Source organism: Lytechinus pictus, chromosome 6 (assembly GCF_037042905.1).
Source record: "Lytechinus pictus isolate F3 Inbred chromosome 6, Lp3.0, whole genome shotgun sequence".
In the NCBI taxonomy this organism is placed as follows: Eukaryota; Metazoa; Echinodermata; class Echinoidea; order Temnopleuroida; family Toxopneustidae; genus Lytechinus; species Lytechinus pictus.
The window spans coordinates 13301146-13312914 of NC_087250.1; the positions used below are offsets into that span (position 1 = coordinate 13301146).

At 35.5% G+C, this 11769-nt stretch overlaps 1 protein-coding gene across 2 annotated transcripts; it reads right to left on the reverse strand.

The window, feature by feature from the left end:
- Nucleotides 1-838: 838 nt before the first annotated feature.
- Nucleotides 839-11366, reverse strand: LOC129262925 (dual specificity protein phosphatase 3-like). Of its 2 annotated transcripts, XR_010293887.1 has the most exons (6): nt 10960-11366; nt 9327-9483; nt 7221-7332; nt 4442-4556; nt 2532-3205; nt 1900-2038 (listed from the first exon to the last, which is right to left on the reverse strand). XR_010293887.1 is itself a non-coding variant. In XM_064100945.1 (5 exons), exons 2-5 carry the CDS (start codon nt 9455-9457, stop codon nt 3006-3008), a joined length of 558 nt encoding a protein of 185 aa, XP_063957015.1. In that variant the 5' UTR covers nt 9458-9483; nt 10960-11366; the 3' UTR covers nt 839-3005. The 2 variants fall into 2 exon arrangements, 1 of the variants encoding a protein (XP_063957015.1); XM_064100945.1 differs by having other exon boundaries at nt 839-3205.
- Between the last annotated feature and the right edge of the window lie 403 nt (nt 11367-11769).

Below are 11769 nucleotides of genomic sequence, written 5' to 3' on the forward strand. Positions count from 1 at the left end.
ATATATTCAGAATTGAAATATACTGCTAAGTCTGCTATGCATTACTATACACGTACCTGATAAATCATTACTCCTAACGTACTGTACATGATTGAAGTTATTATCAATAAACACTGTACTTAAATGACAATATTTTTGTCTTGGGTCCGACTTCTGAGAAAAAAAGTGTGCTGAGCCAGAATTAAAAAATGGCCGCCAAAATCACATTTTTGGCCACAACTTCTTTATTTGGTGGTCCTTTTCTCTGATGTTGGTGTCTATTCATATGTTCTTGGTTGTAGTCAATTTTTTTTAAATTAGTACTTTTAGACCATATTTGTAGTGTAAAAAGGTGATTTTACCTAAATTTACCAATTTTAGACCCCTTTTCAGCCAAAAAGTAGGTTTCTTGGTCTTGTAGTTCTTAGATATTAGAAGATACAAGTTGAACAGTAGTAATCAGCTTTGATAGTCTAAATTGGGGTTTATGGATATTTGCAAAATATATTATCAAATAACAAAATATAATTTATCCATAGGGTTTATACGGTATACAATGTACTGTACATACTACACTGCATATATCCATGCATTGACCACCATGACATATGACAAGGCTTGTATAGGAACTATAGTGTCACAGAAGTATTAAAGCTCCCAAGGATTAGAATTACATGTAGATATGACATAATTATCTGTCATGTGAATTAGATTGCTTTTTGTACATGATGTAACATATATTGCACATAAACATCACATGTATATCATATGTACATTGCATATTCAGACATATCTTCTTCTGTTGTTTCTTTTTAACCTAGTTATGGTGTCTTAACGCTGTGTTTATGGGGTCAGGCTATCTGCTTATGCATACCAGAATAGCTTAATGCCACCATGTGGGGTTGACTATCAGCCATTGTTAATGATAATTACCTCTCTCCGCCCCCTGATTTAGCATATTTGACAAAATATATCTTCAATATCTTTAAATAAAACTCTGCTTCCATGTAAAAACGTCCCATGCTCATATACCGTACCTGCACGCATCAGGGGCCTGTCTTACAAAGAAAAGTCAACATATAAAATACATGTTTGTTAAACAAATTTATAGATATGAATGTACATGTATATCCATAAATTCATTGATTTCTTGACAATTTGGTGTGTTCTCCTTTGTTTACAATTAAGGACATTTTTCATATTTCCTAACATAGAAAAATTGATGACACTGATGGATTTCCATAGAGTTACGATTGATCGAATGAAACGTACCTCTTTGCAAGACTGCACCCAGATGATCGACCCAAAATGTTCCATCTCTATTATCATCAAGGCAAAAGCCAATCTACCATCACTTTGAACCTCTAACATTTGACAGGACCATTGGGTCTTTCCGCATGGATCTTTGCAAGGTCAACAGGGTATCAGAGGCTGAGATTATAGAGAATGGGTGATTTCAAGTTCGGTGTTGACCTTTTGGTGTTGGTGTTAGGTCAATTTTTACACGATTATAACACCAAACATAAAATGAAGATGGTCCCGAAAAGTCACTCACTAGTTGTTGAGATGTTAATAAGATGATCTGGATCAGTTTTACAAACTCTGAGTAAGTTTTGGAGCAAGGGGAAGCAATCAAAATTTCAACACCAAGGCCAACACCGGACTTGAAATCACCCAATCTGTCTGTGCATCTTAAAGATGATTTTCAAGTTGAGAAAGCAGTGTTTCATTTCCTTGTGAGGAAGAGATAGTGGAAACTGACATGATCGAGGCAAACAAAAAGAGGGCCAGAAAGACCCAATGTTCCAGCCAAATCGGTCACTTCCTGTCATCTGGGATGTTAGAAGTTCCAAAAGACGGTATATATATTGCAGACATGCCAACCGTTCCATTTTTAGAGTATTTGTTCCTCTTGTTTGCTATGAATACACCAATACTTTTTTGTATGATTTTTTTACTTCTTTTTAAAATTTACGATCATGGAGTATGTATTATACAGAGCGCGTGACACTAGCGCCGGTCCGACAGTCCCAGACCGGTAAAAATCATTGTACAACGCCTACTTAGCTTGTTGTACGCGAGCAAATGGGAGGCTGAATGTCAAACATTCGTACCGTTGCACAAAAGACGTACCATCCAAAATGTACCGTTGCACGGCTTTAGGAGGTGACGTCACAATACGATTTAATTCATTGCGCTCGATACTGAAATGAACAATACGCGTATAAGCCAGCTGGCTAAATGCGCAAGGCTGCCCAAGGTTATGTGCGCTTGTGGGATTTTGCTTTCTGCTTTCGGTATTTTTGCTCCCTTTTCATAGATTACTATAGGGATAAACTCTTTGTTTTTTCATATTTTCGCTAAATTCAGAGGCGTTGTACAACACAAATAGCGAATATTCTTATTCGTGCAATGATGCAAGATTTTGCATTCGGTGAAAGAAAGAAACGCTCTATTCAACTCGGCTCACGCCTCGTTGAATAGAGCATCTTTCTTTCACCTCATGCAAAATCTCGCACCATCGCACTCTTGCCTATTCGCTATTTGTATACTGTCAGGTCAGTAACTGTAAGTAACACAATAAATTCTTGCCTACAAGCACATGTTTAAAAGGGTGAATTATCAAGTTTTCAAGCAGAGTCATTACTCATTTCACATGTTTTTTTTCACCAATCTCACTACAAAAGGCTGGTGATTGGTACGTTGAGACAAAATGTTAACAATACTCTTTTTTGTCAAAAATACTTTTTTTTTTCTTCTAATAATACTTTTTTTTGTAGAAGGTTGGCAGGTCTGGTATATAAATTGGCTTTTAGTACCTTGATCATAATAGAGATGGAACATTTTGGGTTGATCATCTGGTGCTTGCAGATACATCACTGACAAGCAATCAAACTCACAAGACAGATTTTCTAAACCTCAGGAGCTTACTTCTATGACACTATAGCTTATAAACAGGCCTTGTTATATGTCTTGGTGATCAATGTCCTTTATCTGCAGTAGCTGGTTGCAAAAAACATATATATTCATTCTTTCTTGTCTCTCTGTAATTCTTCATTGAGGTCGCACAGCTGTTTCAGAAACCCCTTATTAGGTCCGATCTCTCTGTTCGCTCTGACCGTTCGAGCGGCGTCTTGAGCGGTCATCTTGTCCCTGACCATGAGGTAGGCTATGGCTATCGTAGCTGACCGGCTAAAACCCTGGACACAGTGAACCAATACCTTGCCTAATAAAAGTGGAAGGAAACAATGAAAAAGAAAGAAACAGAAATGCCAAACTTTTTTTGAAAGAGGGACTGTTGTCGTACTTACATTGGGAATTTAACACTGTTACGATATAACGGTCAAACCATTTCATATCAAGATTTATGACTAATAGACATTAAGTAATTCCCCAAAAGATGTCTCCGTGTATCAGTGTTTCCACTTCTTGACAAATTCATGAAATTTTGAGAAATGTTGACCTTTTCCAGGAAACTAAGGCTCGGGAAATGAAAAAAATATTTTTTTAAATCCTAAAATTACAATTAAATAACAATTATCAAAACTCAATATTGATGTTATATCTAGAGAATTGTTTGCCTCATAGTTCATACGTAGCTCAAAATTTTCTGTTTCTATTCTTAAAAAGTGCATGAACCAAAAAAGGTTAAATTCCTTGATTTTGGTCACCTGCATGGACAAAGTTTAGGATTGCTGTATTATTGTCTGATTTTATGTAAAAAATCAAACTTGAAATTCCAGGAAATGTCTTTCGGGGAAATTGGGATTCAGTTTCGGGAAATTTGTTTTGGATCTTTATAGGAAACAATTCTCTGTAAAGGGATTTTTACTCAAAGCCTGGGGTCAGCAAACAATATGTGACTGTGAGGTGTTTTTTTTTTTTTTTTGGGGGGGGGAGTTTCAAAAAGATGCAAGTGTGACGTGGAGTCACACTTAAAGCAGATACAAACCAATAGCGCCATCTTGAGTCCTCGACTACTCATACCTGGCTTGTTTCCTGAGTCATAATGCTAGCGTAGTCTAGTAATATAGACCCACTTGAATGATAACATGCTAATCAACTACTCAATCCATTTATAATGCAATAATTATGTTATACCTACATGTAGTAGCAAAACAATTACTTTTCCTCTCAAAACATTTTAGTTTCTCTACACAAATACAATTAGATAGGTCAATTTATTCTGTGTAGTATTAGTAGGTATCTGAAAACGTATATTTTAAGACTATGTATTTATAACACACAGTCAATGAGAGACCAAACACAGTTCACTCCCAATTTAAATTTCATTTGCATGCGGTACATAACGCATCATCATATTGAAAAAATATGTATAAGGTGACGTATCACCTTAAGCATTTGAAATTGTCACAAGCCATCCATAAAGTTGTGCATAAATTCATGCTTAACTTACAAACAGCTTTGTGACACCAACCTCAGGCAAACAAGTATTCCTTACCATTTTCCTGATGTAATGCCTCATCAATAAACTTGAAAGCTGTCTCAAAATGTTTCCTGATATTTGATTGGGGGAAGTCCGACACCCCTAAACCCTGAAACTTGATCTTCAAATCCTATAGGAACAAAGAGTAACACGTACAGGTGAAAGATGCTAAAAAGGCTGTATGGCTCAGTCGGTGAAAAGTGCCTGTTTTGACTAAATTGTTAAAGATCATCAGGGCCCCGTCTTACAAAGAGTTACGATTGATCCAATCAATCGTAACTCTATGGAAATCCATCAGTGTCATAATTTTTTCTGCAGGAAATTTGCAAAATGTCAATTGTAAACAAAGGAGAACACACCAAATTGTCAAGAAATCAATGAAATTATGGATATACATTCAAATCTATAATTTTTTTAAAACAAACATGCATTTTATATGTTGACTTTGCTGGCTTTCCATAGTTGCGATTGATCAGATCAATCGCAACTCTTTGTAAGACGGGCCCCTGATCTTGAAGTAGGTTTCGAGTCCCTACAAAACTGATACTGTCATTTAATTTGCATGAGTGCACCCGCTTGCAGGTTTGAAAGCAGTTGGAAAACACCCTGGCCATCAGAAAGAATGATAAAGCGAAGACTCTTGCAACTATCAGTCCCCAGGAGTAAAATACTACAAGAATCTTCAGTTCTGAAGGAGGCAGTTGAAGAAGTAGAACACCAGACTCCTATTCTTTTCTCTATTTTCACTTCACTTCATTGGAAAGTATATCGACCTCTAATGACCCATTCCCCCTTCTTTACTCGTCACATTGCAAACTCGAGAGGTACATATCTCAAATTGGCAATTTGATGAGCTTCTTGATAGTAGGTGCATGGGGGGAGGTGTTTTGTGGAGACCAAGTGATGCCCCCCTCCGGATTTTATGCACATCTTATGGTTATATTTTCAAGAAAATGGCACAAATCATGAATGTCCGTCCTGACTCACCCCCTATTGAACAAGCAAAGCACTACACCCATGCAATAATGTACATATTTAAAACAAGGCGCATAAATTAATTTATATGCATCGATTTAGAGTGAGCAGTATTTCTCCAAGATGTGCAATGAACCAAAAATATTGAGGGGGCCAGATAGGCAAATTTTTTTCAAAAAGTTGCGAGTGAGCAAAGCGAGCATGGGCAATTTTCGACCTGCTTAATTAAAAAAATAAGTTTGGGACAAATTTTGACATAATATTAAGCACGTTCCACAGTTATGTTTGTGCGCATTATGATCTGCGCATATTTTACACTCTGCGCGCTGACGTCACAATGGATGAACAGGTGATTAATTAGCTGTGGGTATGAACTGATTTTTCTCATCATCTGCACTCTAACTGCAGATCCGATGCGTTAGTTTATGAAGCTAAAAAACTTAAATTATTCTATGGACCATTTAAAAAAACATCTCTACAATTTTAAAATACTTTACTCTGCAGTGCTGCCAAAAATCACGAATATGACCCCGAGTTTGAATAAATGGTAGAGTGGTTTAGATTTTTTCTTCTCATAGATACAAAGCATTTGGAGCATTTTTGGTGTTTTAAAAAGCACATTTGCTCTAATGAAAATGCTGATAGTTTGAAAACAAGCACATGAAGCCCTATTTTTTAATGTTTGCACCTCTTCGGTATACCTTCCTCTACAACTTTGCAAATTTTGGTGAAAATGACATGGATTTTGAATAAAGTGCAGTGTTTATTGTACTTTTGTAGTTTGTTATTGAAATTTCACTTTTTTGAGATTTGGGTTTTTGTTATGTTTTACGCCATTTTTAAGAACTGACAGTGCTGTTAGACTTAAAATTGCAAACAAATAGCACTATAAATAGATTCTCCATTCTAACGAAACACTTATTAACTCTCTTGCGAAATTTGATGACTTTTTCATGTATTTTGACTGAGTAATAGAGGTTTAAACTCATTGTAGTGATCTTGCGAGGTCTAAAAATGCCAAATTCTTTTGAATGCGCAATCCGTAAGAACATTCATTCGGGTGAACTTTGAAGCTCCATAGCAAAAAATCAAGCACATGGACCTATGTTAATTTTTGCATATTTCGAATATTCAGGTTCTAAAGTATCTATGTGCAAAGTTTGGTGAAAATGACATGGATTTCATTTTAACTGTGGAACGTCCTTAAGGAGATATATTCCACCTCTTTTTCTTTTTTTTCCTTTTCTCATTTTTCTTGTTCATGGAATTTGTCGATAATCCCATGCGTACCCATGCAAGTCCCCCTATCCCCCCTAGTTTGCTACAATCATTGTTCGATTATTCTACAATTTTTAGTGGCCATCACAGGTGGCTACGGGCCACAATTTCTAGGTCTACATTATTTACGACCATCGCACAATTTCAAGTGATTTTCTGATTTGAATCAAAAATTATTTTGATCATTCTCAGTTCAGTTCAGGTTGGTTTATTTTCATATCTCATAAAATATCAAATACAATGTAACGTCCATCGAAAGACAGTAAATCATTGATAACAAAATAATACAATACATCACCATAATTCATAATAAATCAGACAAATGTTATACAATCGAACGTTTGGATTGGAGACAGATATATCAATAAGATGAGAATATGAAGGGCAAACTATTTAAAAAGCAGAGCTTGTAATTTATAGTTTCCCTATTAATAAAATTATAAAATTCTAGCCTCAAAACTTACCCCACCAGTCAAAAAAAATATATAGGGATATAAACATAGCCAAAAAGTGGTAGTTTATGATAGTTTGAAGAGCTTACATCATAAAACGATTGATCCGTGTCCACATGAAAGAACTTCCTACCATGAGCACAGTTAAGAACATGGGTGATCCCTAATGACTTTAGCCTCTGCTTGTCTGTTGCGGATGACCTGAATGGCAAGGATAAAATAGAAATCAGTCCAACATTTCATAAGATTTGCAGTGTGCAATACAAAAGTAAACAAAACATTGCATACCTCTTAGTTAATTTGTGTAACAACACATTAGGTTATTCTCAATATGAGATTATAATAAATGAACAGCTTGAAACAAAATGAGAATTGGGTACAAGCAAGGACCAGGTTATATACATGTATGTATCACGCAATCTTTGTGTGTATCATGAGACATTCTAAATTATTTTGTGCGAACAAATTGAATTTTCATTTGTACCAATCGCATTATGGACAATAAAAATATCTGAATATGAATACGAACTTCTGTTCACAACACGGTGGAAACCTTTTCTTTAAGTACTATGATCGCAAATTTTTGAAGTATTTGATTTTAACCCTGCCCCCCCCCCCCAAAAAAAAAAAAAGAGTACAAGCATAACAATAATAGAATACAAATCAATACAGTACAATGTTAAAATCCCTATGAATGGTCAGAGGAGAGATCACAAAAGGCACAACTAACCCCAAAATAAAAAATGACGCCCAACAGCAAGCATGCACATAGAGAGACGGTTGTGTGGTCTGATGGTTAGAGCACTGGACCCATAATAATTGAACGGTTGTGATTTCAAATCCCAGCTCTGCCATAATCTCCACTTTCACCAAAAAATGGCCCAAGAGTAATTTTTGTCGTCTATAACGGTGAGCCACTATGACTGATTAACCTAGACGTAAAATATTATATATTGGTTACATAGCAGCTTGGCGTTGGTGAGGCAGAAAACCGTTCTTTGCTGAACTCTTATGGGAGTTACCTAAACAGAAGGATGAAATTACACAAATGGTGTATTCTTATAAAAAAATACTACAGTGCGAGTAAAAAAAATGCACCTCACTAATCCCCAATTAAAGAAGAAATATGTCATGAACACATAATTATAATATATGACCCCAAAAGAGTATTTTTTCCGAAATAACTTGACTTCATATTTAATTTGTATAGGTTTAAATGGGTTGAAAAATCAGGAGGTATCCCTTGCTGTGATGTAAATTTTTACTGGTGCAAAAGTAAGGCATGACTGCAATCAATGAATCCAGAAGTAAATGGTGTCATAATTCGACAAGAGTTGCATTAAAATCCATCGCAAAACACCTTTTCAATGCCGTAATGAACAGAAATAATAAACTATTTCAGTATCAACTGTTATTTGCAATGGCTTTTACTGCATCTCATGTAAGACTATGACACAATGGGGGAATCTGGATATATATTTATTGAAGCCATGCCTTACTATATAGCGCAAATCAAATTTTGCATCACAGTATAAAATAATACTTCACTTTGGAAAAGAAAATCTTGCATGCCATATAATAATTATGTGTTCATGACATTTTTCTTCTTAAATTTGTGATTTGTGAGATATAAAGTATTCTTTTTCAACTCGCACAGTATAGGGCATGATCAAATGGGGCGGGGGAACGTTCCATGACATTTGCTCTGGCAACTATTGCTACTTACTGTAAGGGTTGAATTTTGCCTTATTTAATATAATTGTTTATTATACACTTTGCTTTCCATACTTCTCTTCACTTCCCATTTCTATGCCACCGCTGCCACCAGAATAATGTCAGGTATGTGACAGAGAAACAGGTATGTGACAGAGGCATAGAAATGGGAAGTGAAGAGAAGTATGGAAAGCAAAGTGTATAATAAACAATTATATTAAATAAGGCAAAATTCAACCCTTGCATACAACTGTTTTTCCAGAGGTGTATCATTGAACATTCGGCCACTCTACACTACGATTGAAAAACCTGCACATAAAGCCAAACATAAAACCTAACCTCCGTCCTCCAAAACTAAATAAAACTTAATCATTATCTTTACATTATTCTGAACCGAAAACTCAATTAAAATCCTAACTCTAACCCTATGCCCTCTGAGATATGAAGACCGGAGTAAATGTGGTGTCACCAAAAACACTTACTCTCCACCGACAAACACATTGGAATAAACTTCATTGATTGGGTTGCGTGGTAATGCGATCACGATGGAACCTTTCTTCATGATCTCCTCCAGCTCATCAATGCTGCATAATGGCGTTTCATCTGTTGCCATGGTAATATGATCTCCCAAATGATTTCCTAACACAGAAGTGAAAAAAATGTATATGTATTTGACAATGACTTTAATAGCTTCTTCTTGATAAAACTGTAAAAGTAGTATAGGGACTGTATCTACATGCTCATGTATATAACAGGATGATGATGATACTACTACTACTACTACTACTACTACTACTACTACTACTACTAATAATAATAATAATAATAATGCACCATTTATATAGCACTTAAAGGGGAACTCCGGGATGAAATATTTATACGTTATGTAAATAAATAGAGTCAAATTCACAGAGCAAAATGCTTAAAATTTCATAAAATTCTGTAAATGAAGTCATTGAATTTTAGAGTTTAGCAATATTTTGTGAAAATAGTCATATTTGCACATCATCATGAATATTCATTAGGTGAGCTGATGATGTCACATCCCCACTTTCCCTTTTCTAATATGAAATCATAATTGTTTCATTTTTTCATATATGTATGTGTGAATGATACGTCTCTTACAATAAAGAAGTTGCAGCAATAATGCACTAAAATCAATTGTTAATCCTTGTTTTAGGAAAAAAAAATGAATAAACCTAATTTCATACAATAAAATACAAAAGAAAAAGTGGGAATATGACATCATCAGTTTGTTCATTGATTATTCATGAGGACATAACTATTAACTGTAACCGTTTTGCTGGAATAATGCAAATCTTTTATGCCACATCTTCGTTATTCCTTTTCCGATTTCGATCAAATTTTCAGTGTTATGTTTGTCTGATTATTTTCAGCCTGCAGTAGTACCCCCTGAATACATTGTTTCTAAGCACTGCATACAATGGGTGATTTCAAGTCCAGTGTTGGCCTTGGTGTTGGTGTTAGTGTTGAAATCTGGTTTGCTTCCCCTAGTTCCAAAACTAATTCAGATTTTGGAAAACTTATCCAGATCACATGATTGACATCTCAACAACTAGTGAGTGACTTTTCGGGACCATCTTCATGTAATTTTTGGTGTTATAATCATGTAAAAATTGACCTAACACCAACACCAAAAGGTCAACACTGAACTTGAAATCACCCAATATTATCCTGGCTATAGTACAGCTACAATGATCAGGTGCTATTTCAAGCATGGAGAGTGGAAAATGTAGATAAACGCCTTGCTAAAGGATGTGAGTGCCATGGTGGGATTTGAACCCCTGACCCTGAGGTTAGAAACCCAGATATTATCCACTGAACAACAATATTAGGTAAACTGGCCGATATTGGCGTAATTGCATGTACGTACTAAAACAACATCAACATCAATTGCCTTGGCTTGAATTAAAACTGAGCAAACAAATATCAATATATATTATAAATAGATTCTCCTTATAATTATATAAGGATACAATTACAAAGACAAAGTGCTAAAGAAGTTCAAGATGTGCAATGTGCAAAACGTCGTGAAAATGACATGGATTTTACTTCAACTGCTGTGGAACGTCCTTAAAAGGTTGAAGTTAATACCTTAACTCGATCACTCAGGCTGGCAATGCCAATGGCTTCTTTCAAATTGTAAGCCGGCTACATACACCAACGGCTAAAGACCCACTGCACCCCGGAGCAGGGCTGGCGCCGGGACAGCTCAGGCGTGATGGAGACTGTCGAGGCAGCGCTGATCAGTCAGACTCGAAGTCGATCGTCGAAGACGGAATTACGGAAGTGCATAAATAATCCTGATTTTCCTTCCTCTTTTCTGTATTGTAGATTAACAATAACCCCTACTGCACGACAGTCTGATATTCAATTAAAGTTATTAATCTTTGAAACGTGTCCACTTCCACGACAATTTGTTTCTTGTGAAGAAATTTGCGTGTCCATTGTAACATGCTAAAAATAAACATACCGGTAATTAATCGACGAATATTTTGCACAAAGTGGGCGTGGTCAATCAGCTCGCAGATATCGGCCCGCCCCTTGCCAAGGCTGCGCACCCCGTATCAATATCCATCGAATTCCTGCAAACAGATATAGCTATAGTATTACTATTAATTACCCTAAAAGGCTAAAACCCATAAAATATCTTACGGATTTGAATTAAATATGCCTAATCTTAATCAACACCATGCACCGATATAATATATATATATAATAATAATTATTACAATATGTATATATATTATCATTACAATTATTACAATGATTTTAAACGTAAAAAATAGCGTTCTTATTTGTCAATTTTAAAATAGTTAATGATTAGCATACAAAATAACTGAACGATTAATTAAACACATAGGATTGTTTATTTAATTAAGAGCCGTTTAAGCACTAACTACT

Coding starts and splice junctions, on each gene's coding strand:
- LOC129262925 (XM_064100945.1), bottom strand. CDS start 9,457: ATGGCAACAGATGAAACGCCATTATGCAGCATTGATGAGCTGGAGGAG. Junction 7,333..9,326: donor AATGTGTTTGTCGGTGGAGA/GTAAGTGTTTTT, acceptor CTTGCCATTCAG/GTCATCCGCAACAGACAAGC. Junction 3,206..4,441: donor GGCATTACATCAGGAAAATG/GTAAGGAATACT, acceptor CACTTTTATTAG/GCAAGGTATTGGTTCACTGT.